General features: G+C 32.9%; 1 protein-coding gene across 3 annotated transcripts in view; it reads right to left on the bottom strand.

Annotated features, from left to right (window-relative positions):
- LOC108914444 (facilitated trehalose transporter Tret1-like) overlaps positions 1-21,635 on the bottom strand; it is a 48,930-nt gene that overhangs the window by 15,182 nt on the left and 12,113 nt on the right. For 2 of the 3 annotated variants that reach the window (XM_018720266.2, XM_018720268.2), the window contains exons 2-3: positions 14,964-15,040; positions 10,475-10,495 (exon numbers count right to left, since the gene is read on the bottom strand). In XM_018720266.2, coding sequence (XP_018575782.1) covers positions 10,475-10,495; positions 14,964-14,977 — 35 coding nt within the window. In that variant the 5' untranslated portion in view covers positions 14,978-15,040. Of the gene's footprint in view, positions 1-10,474; positions 10,496-14,963; positions 15,041-15,107; positions 15,220-21,635 lie in introns of those variants that run through there. The other variant, XM_018720267.2, reaches the window with a different exon arrangement.

Genomic DNA, 21,635 nt, shown 5'->3' with positions numbered 1-21,635 from the left:
CCTGTAACGACTCACTTATAGAGATGCAAATGAACTACTGCAACTTCACTTCACTGAATTTGAATTTGCAGTTGACCTTAACCTTAAAAATTCCTTTGTTTATCCATGCCTACATTGTTTTTATATAGAATGGAATGAGACATTATCAATTAAAGTAGAGTTGTTCATACAGCGTGGTAAAAAAGTTCTGCATAAAATTCATATTTTCGTTAAACAATTTTTTTTCGAAAAACGATGAGAACCGTCGATTTTTATTTGATCCAGGGCACCTTGTTATATGGAATTTTTTGTTTCGATAATCCACTTACGGCAGCGATGACATATTTTTTTTTTTTAAATAAGCGCATATTTTTTTCGTTCGAAATTGATGACAGTGATTATCTAAACAACGGTGTGAAAATTTCGATGTCTTACATAACAATTTTTTTTAGAAAAATGCACCTTAAGTTCTTATAATGGCTCCGAAAAGGACAAAGTTGACAAAATTACATTTCAAACGAGTAAAATTACACTAATGTTTGTGTAAGTCTAGCGAAATTGTTCGAATTGCCCACCCTGTACCATTTGGCATTGTCCTAAGAGCGTGTAAACGCCGTGTACACTTCGTACAAGCATTCCCGAGTCGATTTGATCTATTTCAAAACGAATACGGTTTTTAAGTTCTTCCAAATCACCTGGTCTGTTTGTGTACACGCGCGATTTCAAATAGCCCCACAAAAAAAAGTCTAGAGGTGTTAAATCAGGCGAACGCGGAGGCCACTCGATTGTTCCGCGTCGCCCGATCCACCGGCCAGTAAACGTGTTATTCAAGTACTCCCGTACTTGCACTCCATAATGGGGCGGTGCACCATCCTGCTGAAACCAAATTCTTTCCTCAGGAATATCAGGATCCTCGTTGTTCGGGAATAACTCTGCTAAGCTTGGGACCAAATCGAACCGCAGGAAATCCAAATAGCGAGCAGCAGTTAAATTTTCCTCGAAAAAATACGGGCCTAAAATACGACGCCCTATTATTCCCGCCCAAACGTTCACCTTTCGGGGGTGCTGATGATCTACTTCTTGCACCCAGTGCGGGTTTTCCTGAGACCAATACCGGCAGTTATGTCGATGCACCGATCCATTAAGATAAAACGTAGCCTCGTCAGAAAAAAATTATGTTCTTGAGGAAGTCGGGGTCTCCGTTATATCGATGCATTAAATCTTCACAAAAGTGGAGACGGCGGTCTGGGTCGTCCTCAGTCAATGCATGTATCAAGTGACCTTTATAGGGGTGAAATTTATCTTTTTTGAGAAAGTTCACCACAGTTACATGTAAAATATCATTGTTCAATGCAATCCACCAGGATATTCAATCTAGTTTCATCATCTACTCTAGGACGACCCGCACGAGGAGCATCTTTCACACTACCAGTTTCTCAAACCTTGCCAGTACCCTACTAACCGTAGATTGCGTAATTGGTGGTCTGTCAGGGTACGATGCATTAAATAATTGGCAAGCTTCTTGATGGGTTCGTAACTTATCGCCGAAACCAATCATCCTCAAAATATCAATTCTTTCGCGTTCACTAAGTTTTGCCATTTCGAATTAAACGATTTCACCAAAGAATGTTAAATCGGTACTGATTTTTAGTCTTCAATATTTCAGGTAATCTACTCCTTTCAAGTAAACATTTCTTTGGATCTTTTTTTTTTGGGGAATTTATCGGCAAACTCGAAGACAAAAAGTCGACCTTAATTTGCTACATACTATTTGGATTTTGTGCGGTTGAACTTGGTTCTAAATTTTGCAGTTTAATCAGGATCCTGACAATATCTGATGAATAATTCCGCAAATATTACATAACACCAGTTGCAACTTAAGTTATCTGAAATGCTTTCTGCCGAATAAATTTTTTTCTAAGGCATTTGATCCGTAAACAGCAAATTATTGCATTCAAGAACTTAAGGTGCATTTTTCTAAAAAAAATTGTTATGTAAGACATCGAAATTTTCACACCGTTGTTTCGATAATTATCACTGTCATCAATTTCGAACGAAAAAAATATGCGTTGTCATTTAAAAAAAAATTATGTCATCGCTGCCGTAAGTGGATTATTGAAAAAAAAAATTTTCCACATAACAAGGTGTCCTGGATCAAATAAAAATCGACGGGTCTCACCGTTTTTCGAAAAAAAATTGTTTAACGAAAATATGAATTTTATGCAGAACTTTTTTACCAAGCTGTATTTATAAATCGTAATAATATAAATCTTATTGGTAAATGTTTTTAGTTTTATATTTGTGGTTAAATCGAACTCTAATGCCCTGTGACGGATTCTAATTTAAAACATGGTAGCTGGTCTTAACGAATTATGTTACTGAATTATGTCACTGTAATGTCAGCGGTTCCCAACAAGTTTTCTACCAAAAATCGTGCATATTCCAAATTTAACTTTTTATCTCACACAAAACTATTAATTGGAATCGAAAATATGTATTTTTATGTGCAATAGCAATAATTCAAGCATTGCATACAAATACTTTTTAAAAAATGATCGATTTTGATCATTCATTTCTTCTATCACCTGCAGAAATTTACTTTTTTTTTGTACACGTTTTTGATCGGTTAGTACCAACACTGCATTATGTAATATTGAGATCCGCCGACCAAGGCCGTAGTTCTAATCATTCTTAATGACTCGCCATACGAATTAAAACGAAAATATCGGAATTGATATCAATTACTGGGAGAAACAATTGCGGGACATTCTGGAAAAGCGTGCCACGAGCCTGCTAGATGAATTCGCCTCAATTATTCCGAAACAGTCGTCGGTCGCTGATGATAAAAGAAGCTTGGCTGCCCATACACTAACATTCAATACTGGTTAAACGTTAAGAATATTTTTCATGCTGCTACTTAAGTTTTTGTCACAATCGAGGCGTTCGAACGAGAAAGAACTATAGTGTACGGACCGCCGTAGGTTCATAATTTTCCATACGCAGAGATACAGGAAGGTCAAGCTATTTAAGCGAAATTACGAAAAGGAATTCTCCAACACGTTTAATACACTTGTTTATGAAATAAACCTTTATCGCTAAGCGAAAATCGCAATTCTTTTATGAAGTTTCGAACGTGCAGAACTTTTATTAGAGATTAATTCTGATAAAAAGGCACTTTCCGTTACTTAAAAAAAATTGTATTTAGCTGTTTTCAAGCTAGTAAATGCAAGGTGTCCCAGATAAGACGAGTTCTAGTCCAGCCCTAGTAATATTAATAATACAAAAAATATCTTAAATAAAAAATACACAAATCAATTTCTTCACATAACTCGACATAACCTAACTTTGTTTATTTTTTTTTCAAAAAGTTTAATGTATCGCCACTTCAGTTGTTGCTTTTTTGAATTTCTTGTTGACTTTAAGGCCTAATTTGATAAACAGATATGAGTCCAAATCATACTGTTTCGATGTTATTTAATATTTTAAAAAAAATGACATTTTCTTTAAAAAAAAATGCCATTTATAAATTATTTTCTCTGAAGTTAAGTGTGATAAGATGCGATTTTCACCATTTCTCCAATCATGAAAAAACTTATGTTTGAGAGAAATGGAAAAGTATTAATTACAGGCCTTAGAATTTCTAACTTTTCAATCTGCGTTTTTCTGATTATTTTTTTTTTAAGGAAAAAAATATAACTGATATGTAGATAGATACAAAACTGATTTTTTTTTCTTTATTTATTTATCCTATACTTAGGATAAACAATTTTTGTCAGTACTCTGGCAAAATTAAAAAAATAGTTGCAAGAGTATGCAAAAACACCATTGCTGTCAGTAATGACATTAAAACAGTTTGAAACCAGCCCAAACTATATTTTCCTTGAGGTTTTTGACACACCAAATTCGTATCCGACTTTCTAACCTAACCTAAAAGTGTGAAAAACAGTTTTCGCTATATTTGAGGTTATGTTACAATTAGCTGTATGCTCAAGATAAGAGAGAATGAACAAATGACAGCACCTAAATTCCCACTGGCTTCTCTGGTTTTGGGGGTCGCTGATTACGAACTTATTTTCAGAATTAGAAAGTTCAATATAACGGATCCAATATGGCGGATGAAATTTGAAAAAATGGACCAATCTACGATTTTTGGGAAAGAAAAAGAGATGTTCGAAATAATCAAAATGGATTTCGAATTGCTTCGTGGTGTAACATAACCTCAAATATAGCGGGCAACCGCGTTTTTCGCGGTTTTATGTTAGGATGGCTCAATATCTTCGGAATTGTGGAAGGCGAAAAATAAATTTTACTTGTTATAAATCCTTACAAGAAAAAGTGAGACTTTGTCAAATCAGAATGAGGGCCACATTTATATGAGAATTATTTTTTAAAGAAACATAAAGCAGGAAGAAAATAGATTTTATATCTCTGGGGCATTCGATGCCAAATCGACCACTTTTAACCCTGACCCTTTCGATTTGGCTGAAACTTTTTTATTGTTTTCTACCTCTCAAGAGATTTTTTTCAATTTTTTTCACCCAACTCAAAAAAGTTATTAATTTTTGAAAAAAATTGCTTTTTTTAAAAAAAATAACCATAACTTTTTCAAAAATTGAGTTATCGGGACGTTTTTTTTTCAAAATTTATGTTTTTAAATACTTATACCGTTTGAAATGTATTGACAAACTTAAAACGAGTTTTTTCGTACTTGCACGAGTGAAAACCACGCCTTTCTGTCACATTTACTTTTACAGATACTTGATATTTGCAAATGGCAAAGAGAAACATTAAATAACACCGAAACTGTACATTTAAGACGCCAATATCTGTTTATGAAAGTGGGCTCTAAGGAAAATTCAAAAATGCAACAATATGCAGTGTGTTCATTTGAAAATATTTTAAAAATTGACACACTTTTGTATTACTGATATGTATTATCGGAGTTATGGAAAAAACATTTTTAATTGGGAGACCCTGTATATTACAAAATAAAAAAAGGAGAAACCTGTAAATATTTCGGAGATATACAGGGCGGCCAAATACAGACGAGTATATTGCACGAAGGCTAACGTAAAAAGACATAAAAATTAATACAAATTTTGCAATATTTGTAACAAAATACGTTTTTATCACTGTCTTAAATGCAATAACTATTGTATTATAACATTTCTTGTGGCGTGAGGATATGCGGTGCCACCTTAAAAAACGTATTGATCCACAGGTTCCTGAATATAACGTTTCTGTCCGTTTCGAAGTTTCGCAAGCGCGTGTACAAAACATAAACATTTATTTAATCTGCATTTATTAATTTTAATTGTCTATTTCGTGCGCGAATGATTCATTTTCATCCCATAATTATACACGGACAAATATGCGAGCCATCACCTGATTGCACTGATGGGAATTATTTGCATTTTTAATAAATGGTTTAGCAACCGATGTACAGAATGCGTCGTCGAGTTTTTATTGCTTTGATAAAAAGGAGGAAATTGTTGCAATTTAATGTCCCATTCGTTATGCGAGGGTAAATATTCGGAGTATGAATTATTTTAAATTAGTTATTGGTTCCAAGTATTTCGTTCCTGTATGAATAGAAAATAAAAAAATTAGCAACGTGTTAAGTGTTCGTAAGATATTAGTTAGTAGGTACTAGACGGAATTTAAATTTATATTACAAACACGAATAATTGGGCAAGGTACAAGGTGTTCCACATAAACTAGTCACAAGGATAAAAAAAATCGTAAATTTTTAGGTGATTTTCAAAAGCCTGTAATTTCGCGAAAAATTGTCGTAGAGAAAAAAAGCAAAGTGAAGCTTAAAGTTTCTAGTTTGAGAATCTGCGAGACAAATTTCAAAATTTTATATTCGAAATAAGGTAAAAAATTCCGTATTTCAGGATTTCCGACAAATTTTAGAAATAACGAATACACTAAGGATATTTTCGGTTTTTTAACCTCAAAATATCTCAAAGAAACTCGCAAAAGTTCAAACAATTTTTTTTTATTACGATACGAATGATTGAAATTGTCACTTTTGCTGCATATCAATTAAAGGGTACATCTTGCAACATTTATGCAATTTTTGTAGTTTGAATATTTAAATTTTCTCGGAAATCAAGCTGGTACTGTCTAAATCAATTTTTTTCTATATTTTCGGGTAATATGAGAAACTCCAATGTGTCGAATTTTGTGCAAACTTACACTAATTACTGTAATCAAATTTTTTTAAGTAGATTTTTTTTAATTCTGTATGGGCTGCTATCATATATTTATGTATTAAATATGTTTGTAATTTTTCAACAGAAAAACAATTAACATTAGCAGTGGTGATAATATCTCATGAACGGTAGTTTCCCCTAAAAATGAACTTAAAAATACGATATAATTCTTTAAATATCCTATGAACGAAAATTAAAAGATGTAATATGACGTATACTGTTCATAAGATATTAAAGGTTATTGATTATATCCAAAAAACAGGGTTGAAAGGAACTACGGCGTTCATGCATGAATCGTTCAAAGGGTCAAATTAGAGGGTGGAAATTGGAGATAGGTGTGAAAATGCACCCCTTTCAGTTTTCTAATTGCAGCTCGAAAACGAAGCAAAATTTCGCTATAGTTCATAGGAAAAATTATTTACAGAATTGAATTTTCCATCGAAATGGCTTATTTAAAAAATTTAAAAGGGAAATTTTATGCAAAAAATCGTTAATAAACAATTTGAAAAAAAGCAAAAAATTCGACTTTTTTATTTTTTTTTCCTTTTTTGCCTCTAGTTTTTTTTGAGTACAAATAAGTATAGGCATAGCCTCATAGAACAAAAAAGTATATAAAATTTACTTCAAAATAAGAGGATGTAAAGTGTTTTTTGATGAAAATTGACTCATATATGGCCGCTCAAACTTACAATTAGCCAATTTTTCGATTTTCGTCGCGTATACCCTTATACGTTTTCTTACTCATTTTTTTACAAAAAAAAAAAATAAAGAAATAAGACGTTCAAGAATTTTCATTACATGACTTGTTCAAAGGGTCATTAAAAATGAAAAAACCATGGGGTGCTATTAAATTAGAGGGTTGAAATTGAGGATAGGGGTGAAAATGCACTTTTGCAGTTTTTTAAATATAGCACGAAAACGAAGCAAAATTTCGGTATAGTTCATAGGAAAAATTTTGTAGAGAATTGAATTTCCCATCGAAATCGCTTATTTAAAAGATTTGAAAGAAAAATTTTATGCAAAAAATCGTTAATAAACTATTTTAAAATAGCAAAAAATAAGATTTTTTGATATTTTTTACTTTTTTGACGCTAATTTTTTTTTTAGTGGAAGTAGGCAAAGAAAGTTGCTATATAAAAAAACTAGATGAGATTCCCTTCAAAATGATGCGTTTTCAAAAGTTTTTGAACGATTCATATAATAAAATATCTTGAACGTCATATTTCCTTTAAAAATCCTATAATCAATAGCCTATTACTACTAGAACAGAATTTATATTTGCGATACAATTACATCAATTACAGTAGCCATAATTAAAAGAAAATTAACCCTATCTGAAGTACATTTCTTTAATTCTGTATGAGTTGCCATAATATCAATCATATAACTTGTAATTTTAATTCAATACTTTGATGTTAACATCCACTGAACTTATACTCTGCTCTGGAATGAATAGAATTACCGTTCATGAGATATTGCCACTGTAATAACTTAATAGTTTAGCGGAAATTTTTAAAGATATTTTTTTTTAATAGAGAATTTAAAGATTTGTTTTGCAAATTTAACACCGGAAAGTACACACACGCGGTGATTCCAAGGCAACCTTGACTGTGCTGTCAGTAAATAAACCAAAATATTGTGCAAACTATCAAAGTAAATATGTGACATGTATATATTATTGTAATCACAAAACGAAAGGAAACTTAAAAACAATAATGTTTCATTAAAAAATATATAAGTTTGGTTCATATCTTCGAAACGCAACAGTCAATTGTTTTTTAATTATTTCTTAGAAATGGGAAGAAAATTCTCAAAAAGTGAATGTTAAGCGAATGAGCCTTTACTCTAGAAATATTTTATGTATCGCTCACTTAGCATTTTTTATTGCTACACTACCATAGTTCACGGTGGTGACACTGATTCGTTGTTGTCATTGGTTGGGAGGATCAATTTCTTACAATAAAAAGTAATTTTGGATCTCCCTGTAGAATTTTGAATCAACGCCATTAAACTACACTCATTCCAGAATTATCTTAACTCTTCACATTTTCGCAATTAAAGAAAAAATCAATTTGAATAAAACTGCAAACTGAAAAGTGTACCAACATCCTATGAACGGGTATTCTACAATTCGATTTACGCGATACTGTTCACAGGGTATAGGCATGGTAAAATCGCCTCAACAATTAAACACCTTAGGTATAATCTTTCCGATCTCAATTGAAGACCAAAGAGCTAGGCAGCATGTACCAGATTCGGTCGCTAGGCAACAACCCGGCATTGAAATATTTGAAAAACTTGTTCCCACATTTATTTAGTCACACCCGTATATAGGTCTGGTCGCGCACAAACACAGCTGCACTGGGTGACTAGGCCATAAATTTCAGTTGTTGACAAATTGCCCAGCAGTGCGGTGCAGCAATGCGGAATTTGAAAATTCAAGATGGCGGATCCAAGATGGCCGACCAAATTTTCAAAAAATAACCCATTCACGCTAAATTTGGTATGCGGGAGTTTTCGGGGTCGCTGATCCGAGGTGAATTTTGCAAAATTCAAGATGGCGGATCCAAGATGGCCGACCAAATTTTCAAAAAATAACACATTCGCGTCAAACTTGGTATACGGGGGTTTTCGGGGTCGCTGATTACGAATTCAGAATTGTGAAATTCATTTTGTACTATTTTTGTTTACTTTATAACCTGAGTACCCAATCATGTTTTAACCTTCTTAAAGTACATAGGTAATTGATTAAACTTTTAGAAACGTATTTTGTAAATCTGATCTCGGATACGTGATCAGCGACCCTGAAAACCTCCGTATACCAAATTTGGCGCGAATGTGTTATTTTTTGAATATTCGGCACCTTAATTGACCCGTCTTTTTAGGTTAGAAAAAGAACCATCAACTCTGACCGCGGATTCACGTTTGGCGGGGTCTTAACCATATAAATGAACATTTGTATATAGAAAATATTTTTTTGTATTTTTCCTAGCACTTTTTCGTGAATTTTTGCTATTTTTGGCCTGTTTTTTGAGGTTAGGAAATTCTTGAGATATGATAGCTCAATTCTGACAAATAACATATGTCACATGAAAAGTACAGACAATTTTTTTTTGTGTGGCTGTGTTATTTTTTACCTTTAGCAGAAAACCTTTTAAGGGCCGCCCACGAAACTCATTAAATTTTACTGCTGGGCGTTTTGTTACATGTACTTCAGAAGGACCATACCCAATTTTGTTTTTTTCTTTTTCATATACTTTTTAACCTCTCTCCGGTACTTTGACCTGCTCAAGACGATGGAGTCATCAGAAATGCTACATCACACCAGGATTTATGTCTAACCTCGAAAAAAGTACACAATCAGTGTAAATCTCGATTTTTTTGTTAAAATAATTAACATTTTGAAATTAAACTACACAGACGTGTTAATAGGGTCACGATAAAAACATTTTTTTCCCACACCTTTTTCTCTAAAACGTATCCTTATGCAGTTACAGCCATTTTTAACTAATTTCGAGCATTATTAAAATGCCTATAACTCCTTAAGGGTGCATTTTAGAGAAAAAAGAATAAAAAGTTTTTATTTTGACCCTATTAACACGTTTGTGTAATTTAATTTCAAAATCTTAGCTATTTTGACAAAAAAATAAAGATTTCCACTGATTTTGAGCTTTTTTTTTGAGGTTAGGAAACAGTCCTGACGCGATAAAACATTTCTGATGACCCCACGTCTTCAGCGGGTCAAAATACTGGGGAGTCTCCCTCCATACTGTGTTAAAAAGTATATGGGAAAAAAATTGTGCCTGTTCTAAATAATTTTTAAAATTTTTTAACAGCGTTCATGAGATATTACCACAACAATAATTTAATGGTTTTTTAAGCATTATTTTTCAACATTCCGATTTACGTCAACATAATTTTACATCGCTACTAGAAATATTTCTGGCGTTTTTCTGAAAAGACAAAAAAAACAACGGATTTTCCCTCTTACTGTTATCTACTCTCAAATCAAAAACAAAACTATTATTCCCCGTTATCGGCGATTAGATTGTAACAAATCTACTCTAATCTTTTGAAAATGACGCTCAACTACAGACGTTATTCTCGACCTATCGAAACCGAGACAACGCCAAGCCAAAACGCTCGGGTCAATCGAAAATTGAACCGGCTGGCAAGATGACTCTAATAAATTCGCGGACTTTGTACGATTATTAATTCGATCGCGTCACTGGTCCCCTCCCCTAGCTTATCGCTAACGTAATGTAAATTCTACTTACTGCAAGCTGAAGCAACTGGCGCTGGAAAAGAAAAGAAAAACAAATTAGTTGATATAAAACAATTCATTAACGAGGCGACGTAAAAATTGTAATTATTTCTAAATTTATAACAGCGAAATGTTTTTGTACAGTTTATGTCACATACAGGGTGTCCCGCTAAGGTCGGCGAGGTACGATATCAGGGGAAGTATATGCCCTAGAACATCGGGAAAAACATTTTGATTAATACATCGACCAAGAGAAGTCGCTGGAAATAGTTTTCAAGTTCGTACCAAAACAGAGTTGAATTTTTCTCAGAAATGTTTCCTATTCAGGCCTATTAAATAGTACAAATATGGATAGTCGGATTCATTGCGCATAACTTTTGTTATTGACAATTTGTTCTATCTCTCGACAGAAAGGGTGGGGGAAGCCCCTAATGTCTGATCAGAGAAATGATTTTTTTTAAGGATTGGCTCATCAAAAGCCCATAGTGTTATACCTCGTTGGAAAGGTATTTTTATGCTTTATCTCGTGGTGAAGGCATAACGTTATTTACCTCAATATGGAAACCTATAGATGGCGTTATTTCAAAAGAATGTCGTTTAATGGATTTTTCTCAAAAATTTTAAATGCAATGCTATATATAGTTTTCTTTACATAAATGAATTCAGCACAAAAAATTGATGAATATAATATAAAGTTTGAAAGGAGGAGGGCCCCTAAGACCGGTTTTTGGCCTAATTTATTTTTAGCTGAAAAGTACTTACTAGCAGTACTGAATCGTTTCCACCCTAAACGGACCAACCCCCTCACCCTCCTTTCCACCTCCACCCCCTTAAATGCCGGGGAAACCATCGCTTATTAGAGGAATCTTTAAAGAGCTTAGAGATGCGAAAGACATTCAATTCCTATGAATCTTACATATGAAGAGTTTTTGGGTCGCTGATCACGAATTGGTCTCAGAATCTCGAAATTCAAGATGGCGGATCCAATATGGCGGACAAAAAATTTAAATGTCTTCAAAATGCACGAATTTTTGTGTTGGGGGTTTTTGTGTCTTTTGGCGAGTATAAAAAATTGAAACGTCTTCAAAATGCACAAATTGTGTTGAGGGTTTTTTTGTTTTTTGGGTCGCTAATCACGATTCTGAAGTCAATATACACATACACGTTTATATAATTGTTATATTTTTCTTTTTTACTTTACTATACACAAAAATTCATGCATTTTGAATACATTTTAATTTTTTGTCAGCCATATTGAATCCGCCATTTTGAATTTCGTGATTTAGAGTCCAGATTCGTAATCATAGACCCAAAAAACCCCCATTAAAAAAAATCATGCATTTTGAAGACATTTTCAATTTTCTTGTCCGCCATATTGGATACACCATTTTGAATTTCGTGATTCTGCGATAATTATTACCGAAACAAAATGCGTTTATAAAAGAACCTACTTAAACCCACGCAAATGAGTGAGTCAATAACATTCTTGGAAATAATAATAAAATAGTATATTATTCAACGAGCGTATAATGATGGGTATTATTCACGAGGTGAAGTTTACGGCCACGAGCCGCAGGCGAGTGGCCTAAATCACCGAGTGAATAATACCCATTATACGGGAGTAGAATACTATACTTTATCCACGACTACTAAATATTTTTGTTGAAGTTTTTTTTGAAATGTTTCGAAAAATATGGTATGTTAAGAAACAGATATACGACTCGCACAAATGAAGTCGCTGATGGCTCAGTGTAGATGCTCTTTCCCTTCCAACCGCGGGTCCCGGGTTCGAATCCGGTCTAGGAAAATTCACTTTTTTAATTTTTTTTTTGTATGTACAGCACTGAATTGAAAATATTTAGTGGTTTACACGATAAAATTTTAAAAACGGATTGTTTGTAGCAGAACAATATAATATTATAGCTAAATTAAGGAAGCATCTGACAGTAGTGATTAATGACTCATTAATCACTGCCGTGATTAATGGGTATTATTAAGGTCGAGCAAACAGACGTATAATGGGTACATTATACAATAGTCGTGGATAAACAATATTAACAGAAACTGATATTATGTCACAAAAGAACAATCAAATTTTAACAAAAGTAAGTCTATAAACGCTCTAAATGCATACCGTTATTTTCAATACAGGAATTTAACCTTCGCTGCGTGCTTAGGTAGGTTCTTTTATAAGCGCTAAATCGCATTTTGTTTCGGTAATTAAATGTCTTTTCGTTAGCGTCGTGATCCTCAATCATTATTATTTACTTTTTGCTCACTAATTTGCGAATAACTTGATAACAAAAAAAGATATCGAACCCTTTTTGGCGTCAAAATGTGGTTATGTTGATGCTCTCCAAACTAACCTATAAAAAGTTTTATCCTGCTATTTCACTTTTTTAAGAAAACGTGAAACAACCTAAACTTAGATAAATAGGGCCAATAAATAAACACTTTCACACTTTCATCAATTTTTTGTGCTGAATTCATTTACGTAAAGAAAACTCCACAAATAAGAAGTGGATCTTATTTGTGGAAGGGCGAAACGGGCGGTGACTATGAGACGCCTTCATTATAGCCATCCTTCTCTATCGCATGGATTTATATGTCTTACTTTATCGCTCTCACGTAACGGCAGATGGACCATCGGTACTTTCCGAACCTGTAGGTATTAACAGTTGTGATTGTGCATCGTTTCCCGAATTGTCCCATACTAAACAGGGGTACAATTGTTGGTGTCGTTCAAGAACTTCGGGATTACGGAACTTTTAAAGATGAACATCATAACAATAGCTGACAACGCCTTAGTCGTACTGCGAACATAGAAGATGCACTTTCGGAGAATATTGCAAATAATCCTGAAACTAGCACTAGCAAGCTGACTTTACAGCAAAATTGGTCGAGATTATCAGTAGAGTAGACCGGAACAATGGCATTTGGAAATTGGAATTGTTCAGAATTCAACATTCGAAGGATATTATCAAGGAGGCTAAAAAGGACAAAAAGTTCCTTTACAACATTGTGACTGGTGATGATCGAGATTGGTTAAATCAGCACTTTCCTGGACGGTGGATTGGACGAAATGATCCAGTTTTGGCCCGCCCGATCGCCAGATTTGATTCCGAGTGACTTTTATTTATAAGACGTTTGAAATGGTTGAAGAACTACGAGAATGAATAGGGAATACCGCCAGAATAACCGCAATGATGCGGGAAACCTAGCAAGTGAAAGAAAATTTTTCAACGCATAGGGCATTTTGAACATTTGTCGTAACTTTATTTAATAAAATAAGCATCAACCTGCCGAAATAACAACGTTGATTTCTTATTAATGAACATAATGTTTATCTTTTTTTCCTTTTGATCATATTTTGATCTGGTTTATAACAAATTGTATTATGTGTCAGTAGTAACCGAATTAATTCCTCATCTTTTTGTTTATTATTCAATCGATTTCAGTTGCGGCGGGTGACAACAAATTTTTAAAAAGCATATTATTTTAAAAACTATGAAGTTTTCCAAAAAAAATATTGGACAAAAGTTGTTGCTTTTAATGGCGTGTTCAAATTTGACGCTTATTTCGGGACATCCTGTATGACAAAAGTGTTATCTAAATTTTAGGCAATATTAAAACATTTAACACTAATGTTGAAACAAGAATTGATAAGAATCAATGTTTTTTATAAAAATGTAAAATGCATTAATTTTATATTTGATAATAATCTAAAAATTGAAACAATCTCAGATATTTTTTTATATAATTACTGTTTACTTTCCACTTATTTCATTAAAAAAATTAAAGACACTTGAACCGAAGTAAGAGATAATTAGTGCAATATTTTTTTTACAAATACAGCGGCATAGGAGTAGGCATTTGTTAATTTTAAGTCCGTACGACATTTGTTGAGAATTCTAAGACCCTGCGCCACTTTATCGAAATTAACCGCATTCGACACCCGAGGTAGAAAGACATTGGCGGAGTACCCTTCACCACGCTCCTACCGCGGTAAATTGTTACAGCAGTTCCGATAATAGAACTTTATTGGCTTATTCTTTTCTTACAATTCAATCTCAACAAATATTGTGCGGACCGTACACATTGTTAAAAATTAATATGACCGATGTTCTTATTAACTGACTTTTTAACTAGATTCTTATAAAAGACAGATTATGTAGAAAAGTGGTACTTTTAACTTGAAAAACATTTGAAAAATATTAAATAAACTATGGCGAAAAAAATTATATTCTAGGTACTAGAAACATGCCAACGAAGATATCTATGGTATTATACCACTGTATTTGTATTAAATTCTATACAGGAAGACCGATTATAATGTGACGTTCAATTATTTTTTTATATTTCACAGAAGGCAATTTTTTATCGAAAAATATGAATTATCGACCTCACACAACCGTATAAAATGTAATATATGACCCCTACATTCCTTCAGGTGACAATAACGAATTTTAGGCAATATATTATTAAATTATCAAAATACACACCTGATTGGATCCATCTTCTTGTCTCACCCTCAATTGTACACTTAAAAAAACCGCTGCGACTGAGCTGGTTAGGCAATCTACAACAAAAAATAAAAAAAAATTAACACAACCGTCTCCCACACCACCGTATCTGTCATTTAATACCTCGCGCATGGATTCAATAACGAAAATAACGGCGGGTTCGGGTCTCGCCGACGCGGTATCGTTAATTCGAGCTAATCCCGTTTACTAACCGACACGTTTTGGGTGCTATCAATACCGCAGATAATAATACCAGGCGATAGATAATTGCAATAGTGGCGATTTCACGCAGGTTTGTTGCCGAGACGATAACGGAGCCCTGGCAATCAATCTGATGATTCTCGAGTGCCACTTTGCGCAAAAGGTATTTTCAAGGAATTTTAAATGTGCGAGTGTTGCATTTAACGTGCTAAATTGTTAAATGTGTGTGCACGTAAGTGGTGCATGCGAGTAAGGTCACAGAAACGTATCCTGTTTTGGTTATCTCCCCCGAAACACATGTTCGTTCGAGGTGAACATATTTCTTTAGCAAATCTCTATTATATATTTCATCTAAGTTTTATTTTTGTTAAATTTCCTCTGTTTTCTATTAGCAATTTCTTTAGATTACCCGTGTTCCTAATAATGACCTTGGATCTAACCTTAACCTTAAGATTCAAGATCAAACCAAGGCCAACCTAAAAATACTAAACCAATCTCTATTTTTTACACTAGCAATTGAGGAGCGACACATTTTGCGTAAGACTGTAGGGTCAGAAAATTTTTCAAATATGTCATTGCGGGTCATATAAAGGTCAAACTAATTTTTCTCTAAATTTTGACTGACAAATTAGACAATAACTGACTGATTTTGACTGACCAATTAGACGATGATCCCGGATTTGACCTTCACCACACGTTCAAGGTCAAACGAAGGTCAACTTAATATCAAATTGAATACGTCGTATTTTGTGCCAGCAGCCGTTACAGCGCCCAAGGTTATATCTGAGTCTGGGACAAAAAACATGAAAACAGGATGTTTTTGCAGGTCGTTTAGAGGGCAAACTAATTTTTAGTAACAGAATTTAATAGATGTATCCAACTAAAACTATTGGTTGAAATTTAAAACACTGCTAGGTCACCATCTAATTTATCATTCAAAATCCAACACATTTTGTTTGAAACATTTTTTTCGAGTTTTTCAGGGACAAATTAGTTTATACAGGGTGTTATTTTATGTAAGTGGCCAAACTTCAAGGTGTGATTCCTTGATTAATTCTAAGACGAAAAGTTTATTCATACAGAGTGTTCAAAAAGTTTGGAAAGTTGCAGGGTTTTGAGTGAGCAGTCCAACGGTGACCTTGAAGGTCATTTAGAGGTCAAGTTGAAACTTTTAAATGGAACCGTATATTTTTGACCCCGGAAATAGTCACAGTATTTCCAACAGCCTGTCTCCGAAGGTTCTCATCAGTGGAAAAATTACCGAGATGTTAGGGTTAAAAGTGAGCAATCGAACGGTGACCTTGACTGTAACTTGGAGGCCGTTTACAGGTCAATTTAAAAACTTTTTGAATCAAATTTTTAGTCCAAAATATTAGATACGTATCGGGGCCAAAAATATACGGTTCCATTAAAAATTGTCAGGTTGACCTCTAAATGACCTTGAATGTCGTGGTCAAGGTTACAACGTAAAATTATCCGCTCTTACAATTTCCGGGGTCAAAAGTATACGGTTCCATTTAAAATTTTCAACTTGACCTCTAAATGACCTTGAGGGTAATGGTCAAGGTTACCGTTGGATTGCTCACTCAAAACCCTGCAACTTTTGTCTTAATCAATTTTTTGTTTGAGCAGTATTTTCTGAGATAGAGGGGAGTTCCAAACTTTTTTAACACCCTGTATAATCATAGGTCCGGTAAGGCTTCGTTTTCAAGATACAGTGTGAAACTTGAAAGTTGATAACAATCAGAAGAGTGAAAAAACTAAAATTTGTCACAAAAATGGTTCATTTAAGATTTAAAATTCCGCAAATGTTTTTTTATATAAAAAAGTGTCAGTTGGATTGGTTGAATATAACTGCTAGAACCCATTTCCATTTCAACAAAATAAGTTTACGTACTGTTTCTTTAAATATATAATATACAAACAAAAACAAGTAAATATTATTTGAGTTCGACAGATTTGTTTTGACTGGAATTGATGGACATTGGAAGGAATATTTCATTACTTTCTAAGAACACAATCTCGATCATTTAAAATACATGAATACTAAGATGCCTTTCGACAAAACAGTTGTTGAATTTATAATAATATTTACTGATAAAGAAAAAATTGTTGATTCTAGGTTTTCCACTTCACAATATTATAAGAAATTTAACGCCTTTAACGTTGAACTGAAATTCATAACTTTTATACATAAAATATTAACAATACCAAAAAATTACCACCTTAATTCGAGCAAAGTTTGCAGGGAACTACCGAACATTTACCATACGATGACGCTCACAAAATATTTTTTCAAATATCATTTTGACTATCCATTTTGTCCTTGCTTTCGATATTATATAATTACTAACACCTAATCACCTACTAGCGAACAGACACAACTTTTTTGTAGCTAATTATTTTCTGTAATTACAAACAGACGAGGTAGGTGCTATTACAATTTCAAATCTATAATTTGCTGAAACCGCTCGATGTTTAAAACGATTTCGTAAGCATTCTAATACCATTCCATATTCGGAAGGGTCAACAGACTGTAGGTTAAGTCAGGAACTGACTAAATAAATTACATACGTATAGACCAGGAAAATTAGCAAAAAAAAAAGATAAACTCGAAAAAATTCCTATCCGCGATATTATTGTAAAATTGTCTGAAGGAACATAATACAAGACATCTCTCATCTCGTGAGTCAAAAAATTTTAATAGCTAACTTTTCTGTTTAAACAAATAAGTGAGGAAAACAGTTTTTTCACTTTGCAGGGAAAACCATCAATTTTAGCGAAAAATGACTCGCAGACAACTTGTAGGGAATAAAATTATCTACAAAATGAGACTTGTTAAATTAAAATCGGTTAATAAACAAAAAAGTTATTGCAAAAAACAAGAAAAGTGCCCATTTTTTAATTTGTTTTCGCACAATTCAATTTGTTCATAACGGAGGCTCCAAAAAACTTTAAGCCTCTGTACAGGCGTTAATTTTCAACCAAATATGATGCTGATCGTAATCTTAAAGACGTAATTAAGCGACCTATTAAAAAATATCACCGTTTTTTTGACATTAACATTCTCAAATTGTACATTGTGATGGTCATATCTGTGAGTTTAGTGCTGAAAGATTTTTTTCAGCTGCAAATAAAACAATAAATAAAAAAAGCCGTTTAACTTAACATTAAATTAATCGGAGAAAAAATAAACAAAACACTATACTTGTTTACCTTTCTATGTGATATGTTATTGTTAAAACTGCCATTTGTCTTAGTTTCAATAAACTTTACCCTCATCAAGATAAGTTACTGCATTTAATTTGATTGTAATTTAAAATGTTCTATTGGCAGTCTCTGTTAAGGAATTTTAATTTTCTTACTAAAGGGTATCTCAAAAATAACGCAAAATTTGAATTGAGCGCCATTTTCATGCCAAAGAGTTGGCAGCATTATGCAGGGTTAGATGTTGTAGTAAACACGTCGAAATTAGACAAATGACGACGAATGAGCAAGTGAAAATTGCGAAAATTCATTACAAGTACGGAGAGTGTGTAGCTGAGATCCACGAATTTAAAGGAAAAGCATTTTTTTATTATTATAGGTGGCGTCACTTCTTGTGGATTTCCCAACGTTTATGTCACACCCTGTACATCGTACCTTACCACAAATCACTTATCAGTTGTGTCTAGATCAGCCGCTTGTCATTCGATATACTCGCAAGTCACTTACGGATTATATAATAATCGCCTGACAAAGAACAATATCGGACATACATATGGATATGCGTGGAACATTAAACCTCAAACGGGTTCCTAGAAGCTATCAAGGTCTTGATAAATCTGTACAAGGAGGTAGTGATAACTGAATCACGGGAAGAGAGCGTCAATTTTAAATATAGACATCTAGAATTATCGCTGTCGAAATTCGAAGATTTCGATTTCGTTTCGTGAAATTGGAGTTCAGAGTTTCTGATAGCGATAAGCAAAAACTGTAAAATCTGTGGATGAAGGTTTGATTGTACGGTTTACAGAATGTTTTCGTATTTTACTAATTACGTAAAAATGTTGATTACTCATATCGGTAAAGAGTTTTATTAATGATTTTTTTTTACACATTTTAATTTAAAAATAGTTCCACAATAACATAAAGTCAACATTATGGGGTCATGTAATTTCCAATCCACAAATAGAAGATTAAAAAAACGTAAAACCGCAAACCATAAACACCGAGTTATGCAATTTTTTATTTACGCATACCTGCGGTACTCTAATTTGTAAGGTCTTTTACCACTTCCAGATAAAAAACGAAATAAAAAAACGTAATTTAATTCAAGTAATAGCAACTAATTGTACTATATTTTGGTTTCAATTTTATTAAATTAATTTTAAATTGCCAAATTAATTAATTATTCCAATTCAATTAAATGAGTTTCTAATAACATTTGACTGATATGATTCTATCGTCATGTTCATATTTTTACTTTCGAAGATAAGATCTTCCTAGCGATTTAATTTATTTAGATCTATTAAAGTACTCCGAAATAATTTCGTATTAAAGTGATGGCTACTTTTATAGGAAACGTTAAAGTTAAAGAAAACATATAAAAAAAGATCAAACGGAATCTCCAGTAACGTAAATATCAACAACATAAATTATAAACTAAGTAAAACAACGTAGAATTTTAAACGAACATAAAAAATAAAACGACATCGATCTCAATTGTTATTTTTAGAGTCGTCAATACCGTTGTTATTACTATTTCAGTGAGAGACTGAAGGGTGTCCCTAATTATTCGGGAAATCCTGAAACTAGAGCGCCAGACCTTCTGGCTCCAGAGATAAATACTTTTACCTAGTTTCATTTTATGTCACAGACATCTGGATCGTTGAACTTGATTTATATTTTATAGTATCTCTAAATTACGTATTGATTAAATAAAACAACCTCAAAATTGTTAATTAAAAATTAAAAACTGATTTTGACTCTCAGACAGCTTGTAGGGAGTAAAATTATCTACAAAATGAGACTTGTTAAATTAAAATCGGATAATAAACAAAAAAGTTATTGCAAAAAAAAACAAAAAAAGTGCCCATTTTTTAATTTGTTTATAACTATCTCATTTATTGTTAAAATTTTATAAAACCTATGACAAGTTGAGGGTTTTGTCATACTTTAAAAGTGTGCCAAAAGTGGGCGCTGTAGGTGCAATAATTTTCACACAATTCAAATCGGTTATAACGGAGGCTCCAAAAGTTATCAACTTTAAGCCTCTGTAAAGGCGTTAATTTTCAACCAAATATGATTCTGAAAACGTCATTGTAATCTTAAAGACGTAATTAAGCGACCTATAAAAAATATCACCGCTTTTTTGACATTAACATTCTCAAATTGTGCATTAAAAAACCGTGCGTTTTTCGCTTATAAACAATTTGAATAAAATTCAAGTTGATGCGCGCTGTAAAATTTTGCAATATCTCGGCTTCTATTCATCGTAGAAACTTTTTTTTTAAAACTGAGGTAACTTGACGAAAAAATAACAATGGGCATATTTACGAATTCGTAGAATAGCCCTGAACTCCAGAAAAAATGCATCTTTTATACTCAATTTTTTTTAATTTACAAAAATGTCACAAATTATTGTTAACCGAAATATTAATTAAAATTTCAATTTCGGAATTATTTTACTATTATTAAATAAATAAATGAAGCTATCGTTCATTTAAAAAGTTATTTCTTTACATATTAAGCCAAAGTAAACTTATTTTTTCAATATTTTGTTAGCTATTTAATCTTAAGTCTCATTTTGTAGATAATTTTATTCCCTACAAGCTGTCTGTGAGTCACTTTTCGCTAAAATTGATGGTTTTCCCTGCAAAGTGAAAAAACTGTTTTCCTCACTTATTTGTTTAAATAGAAAAGTTAGCTAATAACATTTTTTGACTCATGAGATGAGAGATGTCTTGTATTATGTTTCTTTAGACAATTTTACAATATTATCGCAGATAGGAATTTTTTCGAGTTTCTCTTTCATTTTCGCTAATTTTCCTACTCTAGTTTAAAAAATAGTTAGTTGTGACCAATAGTTTCGCAGCGATACATGCTTGATCACTGTTTACACGACTGGAATATGCAAGACTACACCTGATATGATATGTCAACAAATTCAGCAATTTGAGTAAGCAAACTTATGATATGTGTTTCTAAAGGTTAAAATCATAAAATTTATATCAAATTTGACTTTTCTCGTCTTAATTTTTCCGCAAAAAGAGCTATTAAGTACACATAAACTGTACCGCTGTTTAAAATACATGTACCCACTTATTGTTCACCCTGTATCGACCCAAGAGATTCAATCAGCGAAATAGTCGACAAAATAGAAGACATCGGATACGTCGCCTCATATTTCGAATTGAGTTTCGTCAACAAAGTTGTCGGACTTCCAGATTAATAGCGGAAATAATAGAA

This window comes from Anoplophora glabripennis, unplaced genomic scaffold (genome assembly GCF_000390285.2).
Source record: "Anoplophora glabripennis isolate ALB-LARVAE unplaced genomic scaffold, Agla_2.0 scaffold772, whole genome shotgun sequence".
NCBI classification, from domain to species: domain Eukaryota; kingdom Metazoa; phylum Arthropoda; class Insecta; order Coleoptera; family Cerambycidae; genus Anoplophora; species Anoplophora glabripennis.
This window is presented reverse-complemented; position numbering and strand designations above follow the sequence as displayed.